This window comes from Bombina bombina, chromosome 6 (assembly GCF_027579735.1).
Source record: "Bombina bombina isolate aBomBom1 chromosome 6, aBomBom1.pri, whole genome shotgun sequence".
Classification (NCBI taxonomy): Eukaryota; Metazoa; Chordata; class Amphibia; order Anura; family Bombinatoridae; genus Bombina; species Bombina bombina.
In genome coordinates, this window is record NC_069504.1 from 984039036 (window position 1) to 984060460 (window position 21425).

Below are 21425 nucleotides of genomic sequence, written 5' to 3' on the forward strand. Positions count from 1 at the left end.
ACAAATAAGAGGACCTAGATTAAATAACATTTCTTTCAATATCCACGAGTGTGCTAGATGAGTGGCACCCTGGAAGTGGTAGATTGGTAGTTTAGGTGATTGGTAGTTTAGGTGATTGGTAGTTTAGCTGGATGATTAGGCCTGACAGCCCTCAGATTTTCAAGCTAATTGAGACCTCTCTGTGTATTACTATTAGTATTTAAAATATTGTTGTAGTTGTTTTTGTTGTCTTACTATGTTGGACTCTTTGATACAACTACTTAAAAGACTTTTATCAAACAACCTTTGGTGACTTATTTTGTTCTCATATGGACTAATAGTGAAATTACTTTGTGAACTCTTGGTTTAGTAAACCAATGGATCAAACTCTGTGATCTGAGCATTTTGCAACTGCCTTAAATAAAGTTTGAAATAATAAAATAAATAAAACACTGATGTAACAGTAAGACACTACACTTGAACCATCTTTGCAGAATTCAAATTGAAAATGTGACTCTATATTGTTTTTATTTTAACCTGCATAATTTGAAAAACAGTTGTTTTCTAACTGTCACTCATCACAAAAGTATATGATTAAGCGCCACTAGGAGGGGCGCAAAATGCGTAAGACATTTCCCCTTCTCTGTTTGCCTTGTCTGGGCATATTTTTTAATGCATTTATCTAATAAATTTGACTTTTTACCTTTATTCCTAGCAGTGCCTGCACTTTTTGTTTGTGGATTGGCCAAATTGACCAGAGGTATTTTAAAGAGAAAAAAAATAAGCACAAAAATGAGGATAGGATTAGAAGACAAACTAGACACATTAGTATTTTTATTTAACAAAAATAAAACAACCCATAGTTGGTTATGTGTGCTAGTGTAAAAGCTGCAATAAATGTAATACATTACCTCACTGTCCTTTAAACATTTATCTAAAATATGCCATACTTAAAAAATATATTAAGGGCTGCCACCTGTCCTCTCTATGAGAACCTATTCCAAAGTTCACACCTAGGTCTTTGTATCAAAATTTTAACACTTCAGGTGTGCACTGCTGTTCTCCGAAAGGGTAATTAAATAATAGACTGCTAATCACCAGCTTTGTAGTGTTCTATGCGTGTGTCATACTAAAAACTAATGAGCTTTTCAATGAGATCACTTTTTGAATTAATTTGATGCAACCTCAGAGAATTTTGTTTAAAAAACCCCAAAAACTTCAAGACTGCAGCCATCATTTTTGGTGTCAATAGATCAATACATGAATATTTTATATTTCATCAATAACGCTCCTTAATTTCAATTGTCCATCCATTGGACATTCTAGTTGATAACATAATATACAAAAGACTCATATACCTGACAGTTGATATTTGGTTCTATATAATAAAAAATGTTATAAAATGTGTGTGTGTGTATATATATATATATATATATATATATATATACTGTATATATATATATATGTATATATATATATATATATATATATATATATATATATATATATATATATATACATACAAACATACATACCTATAATTATATGTAAGCATTTTAATGTAAAACATTTTTTTATAAAATAAAAAACAAGATTTGTATTGTTTTTTACAAGTCATAAAATAATATTCTGTCCACCTGAACAAACAAAATATGACATTTCTACCAGTCCTCTTTTTTCTGTATCAGATTCTGAATAGTTTATAATCCTTTTCCCTGGGAAACCATTACAATTAATACATTACATATAAGTTTAGGTTTGCATAAAAATTGCAAAGTATTAAAAGTATTGCAATATCAGTAATAATGTTTTATTAGTTCAAACAATGCATTTTAAAAAAAAGAAAAGCATTGGAGAATTGCTTCACTTATTTAGGTCTGTAGCATTACTAAACACAGCTGCTCCAATCAAGTTTAAATTCTCCAAATTCAGATTTTCTTTATATGGCTCTGAATATAAATTTATGTAGAGCTTTTTAAATAATTTCCTATTAAGACATTTAAGTAACAGGGTTTTGTTGACAGTCACCGATTTTCACTAAGGTGCAGTATACTCAAATTACAGAAATTGTCCTAATGATACGTCCTCTCAACCTAGGTCAGTCTTTCAATAAAGGATGGATGAGCAATTCCATTAGAGACCCATAAATGTTTGCCATTTAAAAACAAGTGTATACATGATGAAATATATACAGGTGGCCCTTGATTTAAGCCGTTTCAGAATAACAACCTTTTTTTCAGTCATGTGACAGCTATTGAAAAGCATTGAAAAGCAGTGCACTAATTAAAATAGCCAGTAGGTGGAGCAAAGTTATACAAGCTTAGCAGACTGAAATTAATCTGTGTACACAGAACAGACCTTAGCTATCGAGCAGCTTTCAAAGCAACAAGATCTAGCAGCCATGTCCCTATTATCTTCCTGTCCAGCTCCTTGAGGTGAGGGTGCCTAACTGCTTAATCAGTCCAGGTTGAAATGTATAGAATAGGTGCAGACCCAATATTATCTAACATGCTAACAATGCAGAGAACTGTTTGCAGAAAAATGCAAGTAAATTAATGTTTTTGTTCATTAAACTTAGTTTGATGATACAGTCTGTTGTGTGATTATTTAATTAGGTTTTTAATGCTGTTTAGCATTTAAAGTCTTAATTTCAAAGCTTTTAAAATAATGTATTAGGTGTTACTTATATCAATTTTTAGAGGGGCCTGGAACCTAACTCCCTCACTTCCCATTGACTTACATTATAAACTGGGTTTCAATTTACAACGGTTTTGATTTACAACCATTCCTTCTGGAACCTATCCCCGGCGTAAACTGAGGGCTACCTGTGTATATATATATATATATATATATATATATATATATATATATATGTGTGTGTGTGTGTTTTAATATACATTATATATATATATATATATATATATATATATATATATATATATATATATATATATATATATATATATATATATATATATATATATATATATATATATATATATATATAAAAAACAGACTTGTTTTAGCTTGATATATGACATTGATTTGATTTTGCCAGTACTAATATAGACTTGTAGCTTTTTGCCTTTATATATCTGTGATGTTGTACAGACCCAGGCAAAGAGAAATACAAAAAACTTCAAATGTCTATCTTCAGTGCATATTTGCTGCTATAACATTAATACTGCTATTATAAATTAAAATTAATAAAAATATCCCTCCCTGGATTAGGAGAGAGTCAAATAAAAAAGCACTCGAGGGGTTTTGGATAAAAGAGCATGCGGGGTGCAGTTGTAACCCCTTGTGTGTTGGTTTATTCCTATGATACAAAACCTGCAAAGTAGATATGCCAATAAAAACCTTGTTCCTTGCAGTATAAATAACCTTTGCCCACCAGTGTACTGCAGCTACACAAACAAACGTATAGCATATTGTAAATTAACAAATGCATTCTGCATACACATACAACTGCAGGGATATGTGTTCAAACTGAATATTAACACGCGTCAATATAAATAAAATAAATAACCAAAACTCTAACAAAGAATCATCAAAATAAATGTATTTTGATGATTTGCTAAAATAATGAGCTGCTTTATTTTCTGTACTTTGGCAATATACACCTGCTCCTCTCTTTAGAAATGATTGTGGTGAACTCCAGAGGGTTTTTAACTTTAGCATACTAAAACCTTTAGAAAACCAATTGCTTTGGTTTGTTAATTGAGTTTGTAGTATTGTTCCTCTGATGTATTTTTCTCCTGGAGACATATACACTCACTAACACTGGGGATATCTGTTGAGCAATTTGTACCATTTGAATTCACCTAGTGGCTTCCACTTTGATTCTAGCACTTGAGTGTCGCTTTGAAATGCAAAGCTGTCTTTCAATGCAAATCTGAGCCCCAGTTGCCCAATAAAAGGCTTTGGACAGGGAGGTGCCTCTCAAAGTGATTGCTAGTGCGCTGACGAGGAAGGTGAAGGCAACAGTCAACCAGGAAGAAGAACATAGTTAAAGGAAACTCCGGGATAAGCCTGAGGCACAGGAGACAGCTGGCCAGGCACATTATGTGCACAGGACTTATTGGCAAAGATGTACGTGGGTTATCTTTTGGATAAGGACAACAATATGTACCCCAACCCAGTCAGGCACCCTGGCTTGAATATAAACCCTCAAAATTATGTTCCTGCACCTCCCCAGTATCCTGAATTTGCAAGCTACCACCATGTACCTGGGATTAACAGCGACCCCCATCATGGGCAGCCTGCTAGCACCTGGAGCTCCCCTTATGGACCCAGCAGAGAAGAATGGCACTCTTATGGACCAGGGCCAACATCCTCTGCAAATAACCCGACTCAGATTGGATTCAGCCCCACAGACTTTAACCCAGTGCAACCCCCAGGGTCTGGACTTCTGCCCCCTACTCTTAACAGCTCAGTCCCCCCCTTATCTCCAAATGCGCAAAGGCGCAACCCATATGAATGGATGAGGCGCAGTGGAGTCCCCACTACTAACACAAGCAATGGTGAGTGGACAACTATACTAGTACTAACTAAGAGGGATACACACACATATATATATATATTCATAGTTTTATTGCGCTAAATTTTTATTTTGTTTTTATTTCATACCACTCAGTTCTGAATATCTTTTATCATTTGGCACAGTTAACGCACCAAATCAACGGCTAATGTGTATTCATTTTAAATAACATACAGTTCAATTCAGAAACTATTGTAGAAATAAGGCTTTAAAGATTTAATCTTTCAGATTGCTTTTGCAACAATGATGTATAACTGGCAAATTCAGTTATAATGCACAATATTTGACTTTAGATTAGACGTCCCTATAACGCATATTAAAACGATAATTTTATTATACGTTCTCCATGTCATTTCTATTATAAAGTTTTTATTTTGGAATAATTAAGTTAATTTGGGTAATCTGAATATGAAGGGAAATAATTACACATATTGCGCGGTGGGAAAGGGGCGGGGTTAAATACAGATCTATATTACAGTAATGCTATCTTGTTTCTGATTATAATAAAGTATAACGTTTTATACTTTGTTATTAGATTCATACAACATTTGTTTATCTTCGTCTGAATATATATACAGTGTTTAGGACATCACCAAACCTAGAAAAATTGCATTGGTTCAAAAAATAATCTGGTTCCGTAAAAGGTTGACTCCCTCATAAAAAAAAATCAGTGATCAAGTGATGCGTTTACTCTTACTGGCGAAAAACTTATATATTTTTAGCTTTTAAAATCAGAAATAGAGAGTATAAGGATTCATTATAACAAAATTATTTAATAAGAATACATATTTTAGTATTTAATGTAAGGATATGAGCCACACTTTCAATTAAGTGTTATTATTATTTATTATTATTATTTTTTTTTAAATAAGGGTTGAAATAAAATAAGAATATTTCAGAAAAAGATGGAATTTTGGGTAGCTTAAAAAAATGTATGATTGTGCTTCCCCTCTCACCGCAACTTTAGGGGCTCTATTTATCAAAAGTTTGGGGAATTCTCCTTTCAGTTCTCCACAGCTCTCCTTAGGAGAGACGCACGTGTCCATATTTATCATTAAAAAGTTGAAGAGAATGATAAATTTCTCCAGTCGGATTAGTATCTTCTCTTTATTTATCACTAAAAATAAGCAACTATTCTCCATGTCATTTATATATAAACCGATAGAAATCTTTATACAGCCTTCCTAGTAGCTTTGTTAACGCCCCTCTTCAGAAAACGTTCATATAAGAAAATAGATCTACATTTTCATTGTTTTAGTGCTTCAATTTTAGCGCTTTTTTAATATCTTATTTTTATGCCCCAATAGATATAATTTTTGTGCTCTGTTATATATTATTTTGGCGCTCCATTATATATTTTTTTCACTCCATCATAAATTATTATTGCCCTCCAATAACCATTATTAATGTGCTATGTTATAGATCATTTTTGCACCTTGTAAAGCTCTTTTTTTTGTGTAACTGCTTCTACAACTGGTAGCAAATAGATTTCTAATGCTGTTCTCCACTGTAGCTATGGAGAACTTTAATGCAGGAACTTGCAGAAGAACTTGCAGTCCTCCACAGGAGAATATAAATGATACATTTGTAACTAGAAATACACCTAAAAAGATCTAATTTAACCCTTTTTTTGGAGAACATGTTCTCCAAGGAGAGTGAGAACAGAGTAGGAGAATTTTACAGTCAAACTTGCCCAATTTTTGGAGTATTTTTGAATGATAAATAGGGGAATTTTTTCTCATGAGAACTTTTAGGAGAAAATATAGGAGAATTGAAATGATAAATGGAGCCCAAAATAATGTATACATTTACACGTCTATGATTGCATCATCACTTTGTTTAGAAATTAAAACAGTATTTCATGATTCATTGAAAACAACCCTAAACATGTTATTTCACCATACAACATGAGAAATGGCTAATAATCATTTAACCCTAGTATTTGTATGTTAGATGTTAATTGGGAGACAGAACATGCTATAATATTACTGCAATATTTATGTCTCTTGACATTATTACTTTTACTAATATAATATACCACCAAAAAGTTACCCGTCAGATTAATTGCATTGTATATTGTTGAATTGCAAAATATTGAGATGTATAAATGGATGTAAATGGATAAAGAAGGCCTGTTCAAAGGCAAATTTGTAGTAATAATCACTAAAACATAAATACATTTAAACATTTTGGTTGAAAATGTATCCATAATTTGGAAGTTATGTTGTTGTTTTTTTTCTAATTCACACATATATTCACTAATGTTGTCTTAAAGGAAAAATATGCATTGCATTGAGTAAGTCTGCAACCACAAATTTAGAAAGAAGAAAGTGCTTCTTTTGCCTCTGAGATACATTACTCCAACACTCACTTGTTTTGGGTGATTTGCATGCATAAAAACATGGGACATCATTGCACAAGAGAGCTCTTGTGCAATGTTTCATTTTGCCATGCAAAACTGCATAGCAAGTGATGATTACAGTAGAACAGATTTTCTACTTGAGAACTTGTCCACCTGCCATCTTGATACATTTTTCACTTAGTCAAGTTGTGCACATGACAGGCTTCTTTATAGAGCTAAATGATGATATAGCCAGAAAGCTATTTAAATGCTTGATGAAATGTGTATGGTCCAATTACTTGCCATAAATTCACTTCAAACTGTAGGTGACTATGATGCATAACTTTAACTTGGAAGTCATTTCTGTAAAAGTCTCGAAGCAGCTGACTGAATGTGGTCACATTCAAAATTGAATTGACATTACCAAAAGATTTTAAAACACCTTAGTTCCATTGACCACCTAAGCAAGTTTTTTTTTTTGTAAACCATCAAAATTACAAAGTAAAAAACCAGTGGACCTGTCCTAAAATGAACACTTTGGCTGCTAGTGGATGCATACTAATTTGACACAAATATCTGTTTCTAACGATTTTACACCTGAGACTCACTATAATTAGGTTTTTAAGCTATAAATATAGCATGTTGGCATGTGCAGTGTGTGCAACGTGAAATTCTCAACTAGCTTTAAAGTTGTCTGGATTTGACAATTTGGTTGTAAATCAGGTATTTATGAATAGCTAATAGTTCAAAGTGTTAATTAGCTGTTTTTGTTTGAGCCTACTTGGACTAGGCAAGTATGTTCCAAAGGCAACTTTACAGTCATTTACAGATTTTTGTCCAAGTCGGATATTTTACCATAGTTTTCTTAACTTGTTTGATGGTCAATTCTTACTCATACCTCTATAAACAGATCCCAAAGTGACAGAAGGTAATTTGATTTTTTTTTAAAAATCCCTAATACCATGGGTTCTATGTTTATAGTTCTAACTGTTAACTTTGATTAATTCTCCTGCATCCATACAACATTTTCCTCCATTGGCTCCTAAAAATTGCAGTTATTTTGTTATTGTTCTGTTCTATTCTGCAACATATTTGCCATACACAAACACACACACACACACACATATATATATATATATATATATATATATATATATATATATATATATATATATATATATATATATATATATATATATATATATATATATATATATATATACTAGTGAAGGGTTATTTAATATATCTACACATAACTAATCAAACATAATTGGAGCCATGTTGTAAAAAAATATGCTAAAGATTAGCATGGTAGATCAAAGGTTAATGAAAAACAAGTTTATTTTTTGACTTGGTAGAAACAAAATCTAATTAAGAAATCTAGAATTAATGAGTTGCACAATCGATGATTGCGCCAAACAATGGAATTTCTAACTCAATGGCATAATTTTATTGGAGAACCTACACTATCTAAAAATTCCCTGTTAAACCACATTTTAGAAAGTGTGACTAGTCAACCTTTTGTACTATTAGGTATTAGACAAAGGACAGTGCAAATGTTTACCCTTAGGGTTTTATAACAATGTGCTTTGAAGAGCCATCTAGTAACCCATATAATATAATATTAGTTAAAAATATCAAAAGAATCAAGGTGGCTGGGTGACTTTATGTATTTATCATAATTTCTGGCTCCTAAATTTAATGAAAAGTATAATGTGTATATAATATTGGCGCCTACTTCCTGGCAAGTAATATTTCTCAACTTAAGCTTTCTTCTATAATTTTTTTCATCCCATTGTTCCCAATGTATCAATAAAAAAGTAGTTCCACAGTTTAGTTCTCTGTAATGTCTTCCCTCCATTGGGTGATAGAACATATCAGATGAAAATAATCGTTTATAGTCATTAATCTTTTCATTTCATTTTTAATTATAATTATTTGATTGGTTCCAATGTAATGACTCTTTTCTTGTGTTTTATATGTTTCCCATTTATTTAATTGTCTCAGTAACAAATAAAATTTAGTGAATTTTAGTTAAAAAATAAACAATAAAATTACATTCTGAATTAGTACACTTTTTTAAAGATTCAAATTGGGGTCTTTTGGTTTCACTCTGGCACTTTAGTATTTTATTTGTATATTTTTTAACAATATCTAGAATGTACAAATATATATTTTATTAGTTTAACTTCATACATACTGGTATACAATAATTTTACATTGACCAATCTGAGAAAATTATTTTTTTATGTTTTATGTTAATATATACATTATTTATTAAGCATTTCTATGTGCTAATGAAAATAAGACATTACTGAATTAGTAGAAGTTAAATATAGGGTAGTCAACACTATTGCTCAATGATCTCTTAGACAGATTTTAACACTTTGCTCATTTTAAAACAGCGAATAAGTAAGTACCAAGTACAATCTGGGAGAGAAAAAATGGGTTTAATTTACTTTATGTATCTGTCTAATAATTCGATTTTAATGTTTGAATCCTTAAAAACAAATGTGAAATAATATATCCTACTTATTCATCTTTTTTAAGCAACCATATATAGTTATAAATTATCATATTATTCTAGCTCAGCCTAAATAGCTATTGAGTATTTATATGTTTTTTTGTAAGCATGTCAAAATCAAAATGGTAGGATTAACATTTTAATGTGAAGGCCAACCATTTGTTGTTTGTTAAAGAGTTGATATATTAAGAGTCATTTAATTTCTCATTGTAAAACCACTGGGACCACTTCATTGCATCTATTGGCAGTTTAAACAACTATTTTAAAGGTAAATATATAAAAAAATAGTTTGATTTATATGCTTGTAATCATGTTGTGGTGTCTTGTGAAATCAGGGTTAAGGGCATGGTAAAGACAATTTTTACTTGCATTATTTTGGCATTTATGAAAGTGGAAGTGGCTCTGCATGTAAACGCATATATACACGTGTTCTTAATTGCTATCCAAATGATGCCAGGGTCAATAGTTGAAAGAAATGATTAACTTATTATTTCTCTATGGTGGAATCATTTACATTATATACCTGTAAAAAATAATTCCTTGGCTTTCAGAAATGTATAGCTAAATATATATGTATGTATAAATCATAGATAGACATTAAAAAATGAAGTTTTGGGGTCAACAGAAACAAATGTTGTTTTAAGTGTCATTATTGTCATTAGTCTATGTTGCCCCAACATTATATCCATGGTTATCAAAGAACATGGCAAGGAAAGCCTCTATTGTGGCTCCCTTTGGAGAAATACAAATGATACAAGTTTGTCCTTTATTCTAATGCAAATTAGACCAAGAGATATCTCCAAGAGACTCCTGTGCAGGAAGAGGGAGGAGATAAACAAGAACATTAATACATTCAATTGTTCAGAGTCTTTGTCCTAACCTGTTCTGGGGCGGAGGGACATGGAAAGGAAAAGCTTTGATGTTGGGCACCATTCTATAGTTTTTTTTTTACTAATTCAGGATGTGTGTTACTAGCCTCAGAGAAAATACAAAAACATCATGCCTGGTTCTTCCAGATTACTGCATGGGAAAATAGTTTGTCCCAGCTTCTTGGGTTAAATGTGCATTATAAAACAGTGATGTTACTAATTGTATTCACCAAATAACACACACATGCAATTTATCCTGTGTAACAATCGGAAACTATGTTGACAAGTAAAAAAGGCCGGCAGTATACAAATTACACTGAAATATGTAAATATTTTTCATTTTGAAAATAATGCAATAAGCATTATAATATTATGTTGCACCTTTAGCTTCCATGTTTATGCTAAATTTATATTTCATTGTTGACTAATATTTTATGTTTATTTATTTTCAGTGGTTAGGTATTAATAATACACTATATATTAAAAAATAAAAGGAAGAAGTCTAATAAAACATGAAATAATTGATTTTGAAATAAATATTTTTTTCCTATGTATATATTTTTTTTATATATTTATTTAAATCAAATATCTGATCAAACTGTAAAAACACATTTTATCATTGTTTTACTTATATCAATTATACCCATAAACAGCCCTGATGAATATGTTGGCACTTTATAAATAAAAAAATAATAACAATGACATTAAAATGGCTCCTTGCTGGCAGTGCATATTATAACCCTACCCTCAGTGCGCTAGAAAATGTATTATAATTGTCTTTTTGTCATGTTCGAAGACCTCATCTGAAAGTGTCTTTACCAATGCAACAAATTGTGGTTTACCTATTAAAACCCAACTGTCCAGTAGACTATTTTTGACAAGATGGCTGGAAAAAAGTAATTATTATTTTACACAGAAATTGCTTACTGACTGTATCTCTAAAGACTAAATTAAACTACATTTGACAAGTTTACCCCAAGTTGGTTACAAATTGATTTGTGGATGGTTAGTTTCCTATATTTTTATTATCAATTTGTCTTTATCAATTTTGGCTATTGATTGAAATATTTATGTTGGGACTTTACAGACAATTTAGATTTAGAGAATAAACAGCTTTTGTCCCCCCTCCAGTTTTGCTATTTCAGCCAAGTTAGTCTATGCCAGGCCACAGTTAGTACATACATGGACCAATGAGGATCCTATTATTTTCAAACCCTCAAAGTACACTGAAAATACTGCCAGCATTAGATATTGTCACCAAAAAAACTATGCTGCAGTAAATAAATAAATGATCTGGACCTCATTGTCTTTTAGCAGCATTACAGTTAAATTACTATGACACAGGTGTACAATATATTAAAGGGACACTGAACCCAATTTTTTTCTTTCGTGATTCAGATAGAGCATGTAATTTTAAGCAACTTTCTAATTTACTCCTATTATCAATTTTTCTTCATTCTCTTGCTATCTTTATTTTAAAAAGAAGGCATCTAAGCGGTTCAGTACACTGGACAGCACTTGTTTATTGGTCGGTTGAATTAATCCACCAATCAGCAAGAACAACTCAGGTTGTTCACCAAAAATGGTCTGGCATCTAAACTTACATTCTTGCATTTCAAATAAAGATAATGAAGAAAATTTGATAATAGGAGTAAATTAGAAAGTTGGGTTAAAATTGTATGCTCTGTCTGAATCACAAAAGAAAAAAATTGGGTTCAGTGTCCCTTTAATATTCCATTAATATGTGTTTCTGTCCTGAAACACACACTAGGCTTGCAGAGACATGTCCTTCTCCACCAATAAAAGTGTAGGGCATATCTTTTACCAGCAAGTAAACTTTAGTATAGATTACATAAATGATTTGCATTGATTTTACTTTACATTTAAATTTAAATAGCTCATACTCATTTTTTTAAGTACAAATTTGGAATATGCTATAGTTCAATATATCTATATTAGTTATTCAACATAATAACATTAGAATTTCCTGTACAAGACACAAATTTCCATACTCTGTATTACCAAATTCTTAATTAATCTTCAAAATAAAATAATTTGATCAATAACAAAAGAAATAACCTCCTTATTCTACAGCATAGTTACAAAACAGAACCCTAGCAAGCACCAGGCAAGACTTTGGGCTTGATTCTATAAAGTTCTCTGGGCTGGTGAGATTCTATAAGAATGCTCACCAACCCTTCTATTTCCCTGGTGGAATAATAAATAAGCCACTTTTTACCCTGAGAACAGGGTGTCTCTCTAAAGGGTGTATACTTCATTTTGCATACATTACAAAAGTGCACAATAAAATGTGTAATTTAAAAACCATGCAAAGCAAATAATTGAACCATCAGACAATAATACGTAGGAAAAAAATTGTAATGTTAAGGCGCATCAAAAATCTTAACAAAATTGTATTTTATGAAAAATGTAAAATTTGTAAGTAAATTACACAAGAATAAATCATATTAAATATGCACAGTCGGTGTAAATCGTAAATTAAGTACATTGGATGTGCATAAAACACAAAGAAATTCATAGTTATAAGTACAAAATTTAAAGCTTAATTGTTTTTTTTGTAAAATAGGCTGAACATGGTGGTTCCATGGGCGTCTATGAAATTTTCTCTCAAATCCCAATGTAATCCTATAAACATTTTCGTTCTACATTTCTAACTATTTTTACATCCAAATTGAAAGCTGGCAAGTTTTGACCAAGTGTAATTTATTTTGTAACACAAAGGTTACTCCCTCTGTACCTCATCCGCCATTGTGAACTTCAGATAGCTCTCATTATTTGTATGGAAGAGATCTTTCCACTCGCACTGGCAGCCCCTTTTTTATAGAATTCCATAAGGGCTACGTCTGCAATTGTTGGCAGGGAAAATCATGCATAGTCCAGTGTATTTTATGGAATCAGGCTATTAGTATATTAATACTGTATTTATTTATTATTTGTTTATAAAATATTTTACCAGGAAGGATACATTGAGATTTCTCTTGTTTTTAAGTATGTCTTGGGTCCACAAAACATTGCATACAGTAGGGTACAATAAAATACAAAAACAATATTAATACATAATATATGCAAAATTTAACATAGAACAGGTAAGAAATATATAATCAACCATGACAGGTGCATTCTGTTTTGAGATATGCAGAGAGGAATCTCTTAAAGGATTTTAGACTTGGGGAAGGTTTGAAAGTGTGCGGTTGATTGTTCCATTATTGTGGTGCTCTGTAGGAAATGAAGGATCGAGCTGCTTTCTTTTTGTATTGAGGCAAACTAAATAATGTGCTGGTACTGGGTCGGAGGTGGAAATAGCCGGGGAGAGCATTCTACTAGATGTGGGCCTCTTGCTTAGGTTTTGTCTGCCATTTTCTTTGCAGACGTTGAAACCTTTTTTATATCTATGGCTTTCTGTGTGAGGAAGCATTTTTTTATATATATATATAACTAGCTACAGTTAAATGAATTCAAACTTTTATGATTCAAATAGTGTGTACATATTTAAAAACTTCCCAAATATTTTTTTTCTGTCAAATGTAACTCATTCTAAAATATATACAAAATATATCTGTTTTCTGTGAGATCAAACATAGGCTGATAAGAGCACGTCTTCAACATTAAATAAGTATTAGACATAATTATAAGCAGTATATATAGCACATGCACATTCCTCTAAGCCTGCCTCAGTATGCTCTTGTGGAAAGGATACTATGCAAAAGAGTTACATTTAATTACTGAAGTAAATTGGAATATTTTTTTTAATTATATGCTCTGTAAATTTTCACTTCCACATTCCCAGACCTTATGGGTTAAATAGAAGGCATTTATCTTCTATGGGATGGAGCTTGCAGTCTGAGATCACCCATAGGCTCATAGGTACACCTATTAGATAAAGTCTGTCAGATACATTCTAGTGGAAACTGGATTTTATTAAAGCTACACCATATCTTCTATCTGTTCACACATAAGATGCAAAACAAACACTACAAGTTTCTCTTCACATGTAGTCTAACAGAAAGCAGCAAAAGGAGAGGGGAAAGACATTTACATGTCACTGGGGCTTGGTGGGAGACAGGAAAACTGTCTCCAAAAGACAAACATTTATAAAACATATAAGATGCCTAAAATAAGTATATTCTTCAAAATCTATTGAGCTAATTATGTGGAATGTAAAATAAACAGTAAAAATATCTATCAAACCCTAAAATGATTTAAAAACTGTTATGGCTAATATTAAAACATACAATTAAAGCCCAACAATGCAATACAAAAAAAAAGTAAAAAATAAGTATATTATCTGACAAGTATATATGTTCATAATAACAGTAGTATTTGAAATGCACAGCAATGCATCTAAATACCATAAGAAGCATTTGTGCAAAATGTTTAAAGAAACAGGGGCCGATTTACTAATGTGCGGGCAGACATTGATAAATGCCAACAGCATACGCTATCGGCGTTTATCACTGCACAAGCAATTCTAGTGAAATGCTTGTGCAATGCCGCCCCCTGCACATTCGCGGCCAATGAGGGTCAATCAACCTGATCGGGCTGATTGCTGTCCGCCACCTCTTAGGTGGACGAGTTAATGAGCAGCGGTCTTACGACCACTGTTTCTTAAATTTTTCTTTTGTGACTCAGATAGAGAATACAATTTTAAACAACTTTTCAATTAACTTTTATAATTTGCTTCATTCTCTTTGTATCCTTTGTTGAAGGAGCAGCAATGCACTACTGGGAGTTATCTGAACACATTGGTCAGCCAAGGGGCATATATGTGCAGCAACCAATCAGCAGCTTCATGGAAGGAAGAAATGCTATCATCTAGTGCTCTCGCTAATTTACTGTTTAACTTTCTTGAAAAACTGGTGCCATATATTGCTGCAGACTCATGCACACTCCTGAGTTTAGCTCCCTGCTTTTCAAAAAAGGATACCAAGAGGACGATTCCATTTTGATAATAGAAGTACATTTGAAAGACATTGTGGCATCCTGGATCTGTGTTGTCGTTATGAAGAAACTATATTTTTAAGGGATAGAAAGGTAATAAATGAAATGTAAATGGGTGCATTCAAAATGAAAGAGAAGCATTTTTGTCAGATACTCTCATTAACAAACATGCTTAGAGTAAAAGTTATTACTGTTTTTTTTCAGTGGCATACGCACATATCTTGTGAAGCACTGTGCACCAGTATTCAAATGCCACCAACTCTCTGAATACTGGTGCATAGGCCCTTGCTGGATATATCTGCATATGACACTGAAAACAGTAATGACTTACTACAATAGAAGTATACTGCAAAAATGCTTCCATTTCAAATTGAAATGCACTTGTGCAGATTTCATTTCGGACCTTTTTATCCCTTTAAATATTAAAACTATATGTACTATGCATATACTTCTGACACTCCTAACCAAATCTATTGTGACTCTTTAATAGTATGCCTGACTCTAAAATGCTGTACAATTTAATCATCCCATGGAGAATGGTAAAGTCTACCCATTATCAACCAACACATCTAGGAGTATACTTAAAGGGGCATATTTATCAAGCTCCGTATGGAGCTTGATGCCCCGTGTTTCTGGCGAGCCTTCAGGCTCGCCAGAAACACAAATTATGAAGCAGCTCCATAACCTGTCCGCGGCGGACAGACATAGCCGGAAATCAACCCGATCCAATACGATTGGGTTTATTGACACCCTATGCTAGTGGCCGATTGGCCGCGAATCTGCAGGGGCGGTATTGCACCAGCAGTTCACAAGAACTGCTGGTGCAATGATAAATGCAGAGAGCGTATGCTGTCGACATTTATCGATGTACAGCAGACATGACCCGCAATATCGGATCAAGTCCGCTCACACGTTCTTTTCATTTATAAATGTATTGAATGTGTGTGTTGCTATTTGAAGTGTCAGATATAACCATATTCATGTAAATTTTTTGGCTTGATTAATTTGATGTTATGGAAACTTTTAGACTTCCAGCAATTACACGGTGTACATAGTGGGCCAGATGATGAGTGGAGCGCAAACGGTTGCGCCTGAGCGATAATGGTATATTTTGTGAGGTTTTTCACTCATTGGGCTTACCGCTCGTATTACGAGTTCAAAGTAAATGCGATTGTGTAAGCTAGAATCATAAAGGTGACTTCAGAGCTCTGGTTAACGGTTTCACAAAACATAAACGTTGCACAAAACACATCAAAAACACATTACAAAGTACACTTACACTCATAACACCATCTAATAAAAAACATTTAAAAAAAAATATTGGACACAAATGTTATAAAGGCCCAACGATAGGAGGTCTCAGGTGTTAGAGAAAAAAAAGGCAGGCAAAGGGCTTTAAAGTAGGGATACATACATATACATACATGTCTAAATAAGGATATGTATGTATAGATATATGTCTTTATTAAAGATGAATATTGCATAAATATGTTTTTACATGTTTTCATCTACTTAACGGCAAAGGGCTCCAATGCACTTCTATATATGTCTATATATGCATACATATGTATTTATGTGTTTATATGACTGTACATATGTATTTATGTGTTTATATGACTGTACATATGTATTTATGTGTTTATATGTGTACATATGTATTTATGTGTTTATATGTGTACATATGTATTTATGTATTTATATGTGTATATATGTTTTTACAGACATATATACACATATAAACACATAAATACATATGAATGCATATATAGACATATATAGAAGTGCATTGGAGCCCTTTGTCGTTAAGTAGATGAAAACATGTAAAAACATATTTATGCAATATTCATCTTTAATAAAGACTTTATGTATTTACTGACATTTTTCACATTTCAATGTTCTGCACATAGCAGAGTATGTTCTATGTATTTCTAAATAAATATTCCTATATATATCTGAATTTATCTATACCTATATATAATCATGTGTATATATAGGTATAGATATATATTGTATTAAATACCATTATATATATATATATATATATATATATATATAGATAGATATACTTGAATGTGCATGCCATATTCTAACTTTGGATTTTGCACTAGTTTGGTTACTGCGAGAGCAAAAACAGTTTACTTTTATATCTATAATATGAGCACAACCCGATGAGCGCAACAATCTAACTTCTAGAGCAATTAACACTCAAGCGTGAGCGTTATTTGCGATCCACTCGTAATCTGAAACACAAGCCTGGAGCTCCAGGGTTCACATGTGACTACTCTAATGATAGGCAGATAGACAGACAGGCAGGCATACATACAGACAGATGGATAGATGATAGACAAATAGATACATTGACTATGTGTGACTATAAGTATATACAGGGTTAAAATTGTTAAGAATTGCATACAATATGGAGGGAGACATGACTCAGATTTTGTCCTTGGACTAGAACTTTCGCTCCTGCTTTTCAAGTACCACATTTAACGTTTTCCTAATCCAATGACTTACACATTTTATGTGAAATTCTAGAGCCAGGCAGAATATTGGGAAGTCAGTTACAATGTTTTTAGGAATTAATTTAAAAAGATATTTGTAGAATAGTCTAAGAAGTAAGAAACCAAAATTTTAGTAGGTGTGGTACTTGGCTCTTGGGATTTATCAAGCCCTATGGAAAACAAGCACATATTTTATCCCCATATGATATAACCCAACTAGTTCTAAGATGTCCAATGATAAGTTCTTATTATGTAATCCTTACCTTTATTAATGTTGTGTCTACCAAGTTATTATTTGAATTATTTAAATATTGGGCTTTCTCTTTATTTTGATTTGAAGGAAAATGTGGGAATATATCTTAACAGTAAAGCATAACAATTCATCCTGACATTTACAATATTGATGTAAATTTTATTAGGCAATACATGCTGTTTTATTGGTAGTTACAGTAATTATGTTGTACAATAAATCAGATTGGCTATTATTCACTCACTTTATGATCCTATTTATTGATAGAATACAAATCTGGTGCTAAAAAAAACCTCTAGACATCCAGGTACTAAATTCTGAATGGATTTACAACTGTTTCTTCTTTACTATATAACTTGCACTGCTTTCTTCATTCTGAAGTGTCACTTTGGATTATACCATTAAATAAGAGATGGAGGCCTTGGATGTTCAGTGTTGGCCACACAGTCACTTCATTATATACACATATACACATTGTTTTAAAAACATTTTGTGAATAACATTTGTGTTTGCATTTCAGAGACACATTAATTGAAAGGCCTCTTTTATTAGGGATATATTTCAAGTGGAACGCTAATTTATTGCACGCTCGCAAATGGACACATTTGCCCGTTTGCGGGTGTGTGATAAATAACCAGCCATTAGCATTCTGACCACTGGTTGATTTCCTAAATGCCCCCAAATTTAAGTGTAGTAATCTTTATTAAAAAATAAGAACATTAGGATTTTTATTTTTTTAATAAAGTAAATGCATAAGGCAGTTATAAGGGGCTAAAGTTGGCGGGTGTGGGGTGTTTGAGAAAAAAATGGCACTGAAAAGTGCCTTTACATTGTGGTCTATGGGGAATGTTTATTACCTGTAAATTTATACACATATTAACACATAAATATATGTGTATATATTCATATTCATATATATTTAAAATTGCTGCCCATCGCTGCACAACTTACTCTCTTCGCTGTGCTTAGGTTCTGTGCTGTGTATGACGGCATCAGAATGATGCTCCCATTAGAGCCCATGGAAGCGTGCACTCAAGAGCGCAATGCTTCCATGCAATGCAAATGCAAGGTCCCGTTCGCATTGGACCTAACTCATAATACCAGCGCATATTTTGCCCTCCATTTATAATCTGGCCCTTAATGTTTATGCTATCTTCTAGGCTGTGACCCATTAAGGACAGATATAATTGAGCTCCTGCCCGGATCAACCAATCAATGAATAGAATATTGTAGAGTTGAGGTTCTGCATGATGGACTTCAGAGTTGAATTCTAGGAAATATATGAATAATAAACACATATTGCATTTTTGTCCATGCACAGAAAAGCATTTTATTGTAAATTAAACATGTTCTTTTAAATTAAAAAAATAAAGGTAGAAGTTATTTCAAGTCTATAAGAATTTTATTTGTGCTCTGGTATAGCATTTGGTATTCTTAGAAACCTGCCCAACTTCTAAAATCTCCAATATTCTCAAAGAAAGAGACACAGAACTTCCCAACATTCATAGTGTTTATGTCTCAATTTTTATGAGTTCACTTATAACAGCTTCTGTGTAAATCAATTAAGGGCGGGTTCTACTGCACGATTAGCCAGCTGCCTGCAGCTGGGATAGGAAATTAATACCTTGCTTATCACTAGGACAGTTATAAATCATTATACATCAGACGACTGCAAATGAAGTGGATCGTTAATGTTAATATGGATAAATAAACACGCAGCTTTATGTGGAAACTGAAGTGAAAAACAATGAAAAGTGCTGATATCAGTGGCGTATTTTTTTTGTGCTGCCATAGGCACTCATAATTCTGCTGCCCCACCCCCCCAGGTTTTAGGCCTTTTTTGGTCATAATATTTGGTGAGTTTGTAATGTGACTTTTTTCATGGCATTTCCAAAGTAAATGTTCATGTTCAAGTGTGTGTATATGTGTGTATATGGTGTGTGTGTATGTATATGGTGTGTATGTGTATGTAGTGTGTGTGTGTGTTTGTATGTAGTGTGTGTGTACTGCTGTGTATGTGTGTATAGTGAGTGTCTGTGTAGTGAGACTCAAAATGTGCTACTGTCCAAAATCTGCTGCACTGGGCATGGGCAAGTGCCTTGTTTACCTAGGCCAAAATACGCCCTGGCTAATATGTATATATATATATATATATATATATATATATATATATATATATATATATATATATATATATATATATATATATATATAAAATATAAAAAGTATAAATATATATATATATATATATATATATATATATATACAGTATATATATATAGATAGATAGATATATATATTCCAAAATATAATTAATCAAACTCCTGAGTCACAGATGGTTCAAAGAGATATGATGCATAAACGCCTAATATATCTTATCAACCAAGAAAAACTCTTGTAATGAAAGAACAAAATGCAGAATTTTGTTATTCTACAAATTCCAAGGATTAAGTGCCATACTACCATAGTATGCCATAGTGAGTGCTTAGCGCAGTGCACAAACTTATATTCCACTTGTACTGAATGGCCAGAGTCTATGAAGACAAGATAATATATACACCAGCAGTTTTACGTTATATTACTAGAAAAGGGAGGTAAATAAATAATTAAATAAGTAAAACATATATTGCAAAGGGTTTTTATTTAGTTTTTTACTTTGTGCAATAAAAATATTTTACAGTATCAGATTGTTTAATGTAATTAAGCAATTGAAGTGAGGAATTTACAAGTGTTTTATTTTTAAGATTTGCTTATGCTTAACGGCACATAAAAGTGCAAAAAGAAAATGAGTTAATAAAAGCAGCTGCAAGTGGGGCCTAGTTGAACATCTGGTGAGCCAATGACTACTTGCATATGTGCACAGTTACCAATTACCAGCTAGCTCCCAGTAGTGCAGTGCTGTTACTGAGCCTACCTAATTATGCTTTTCAAGAAAGGATAACAAGAAATTTAAGAAAAAATGAAAATAGAAGTAAATTTAAAAGTGTTTTTAAAGTGCATGTTTTATCTCAACAATGAAAGTTTAATTTTGACTTCTATGTACCTTTCATTGACTTATTGGCTATATTAGCAATTTTACCACATGTTCCATGCTAGGGTGCCTGGCTAAGGGAGTTTTTTTAATAAATTATTTTTCAAATGAAAATTGAACAATAAATAAGATTTACTACCTCGCCAGCACCCCAAAACTATCATTTTTGTTTTACAATCATGCTTGTACAAAATATATCCAGAAATACAAACTGATTCACCATTCATAGATACTAGATTTATTTCCCTGTCATATATTAAGCAAACATGGTTGTTCCATCAGGCTGTAGGCATGACTTAAGCTTATCATAATTCCTTATTCGCAATTCTGAAAATCAAAAGTGCTTAACACATTTGCGTAAAAATATTTATAGTTTATAGAGATTGTCAACTGCTGAAATAGCAGAATTCAACCAGACAGCTCTACTGTGT

General features: G+C 32.2%; 1 protein-coding gene across 1 annotated transcript in view; it reads left to right on the plus strand.

Moving 5' to 3' along the window:
* The first annotated feature begins 4069 nt into the window (after window positions 1-4069).
* The window catches only part of CDX1 (caudal type homeobox 1), a 28758-nt gene continuing 11402 nt past the window's right edge, over window positions 4070-21425 (plus strand). Inside the window, exon 1 of the mRNA XM_053716190.1 lies at window positions 4070-4502. Within this exon, the coding sequence (XP_053572165.1) occupies window positions 4070-4502 (433 nt within the window). The remainder of the gene's footprint in view (window positions 4503-21425) is intronic.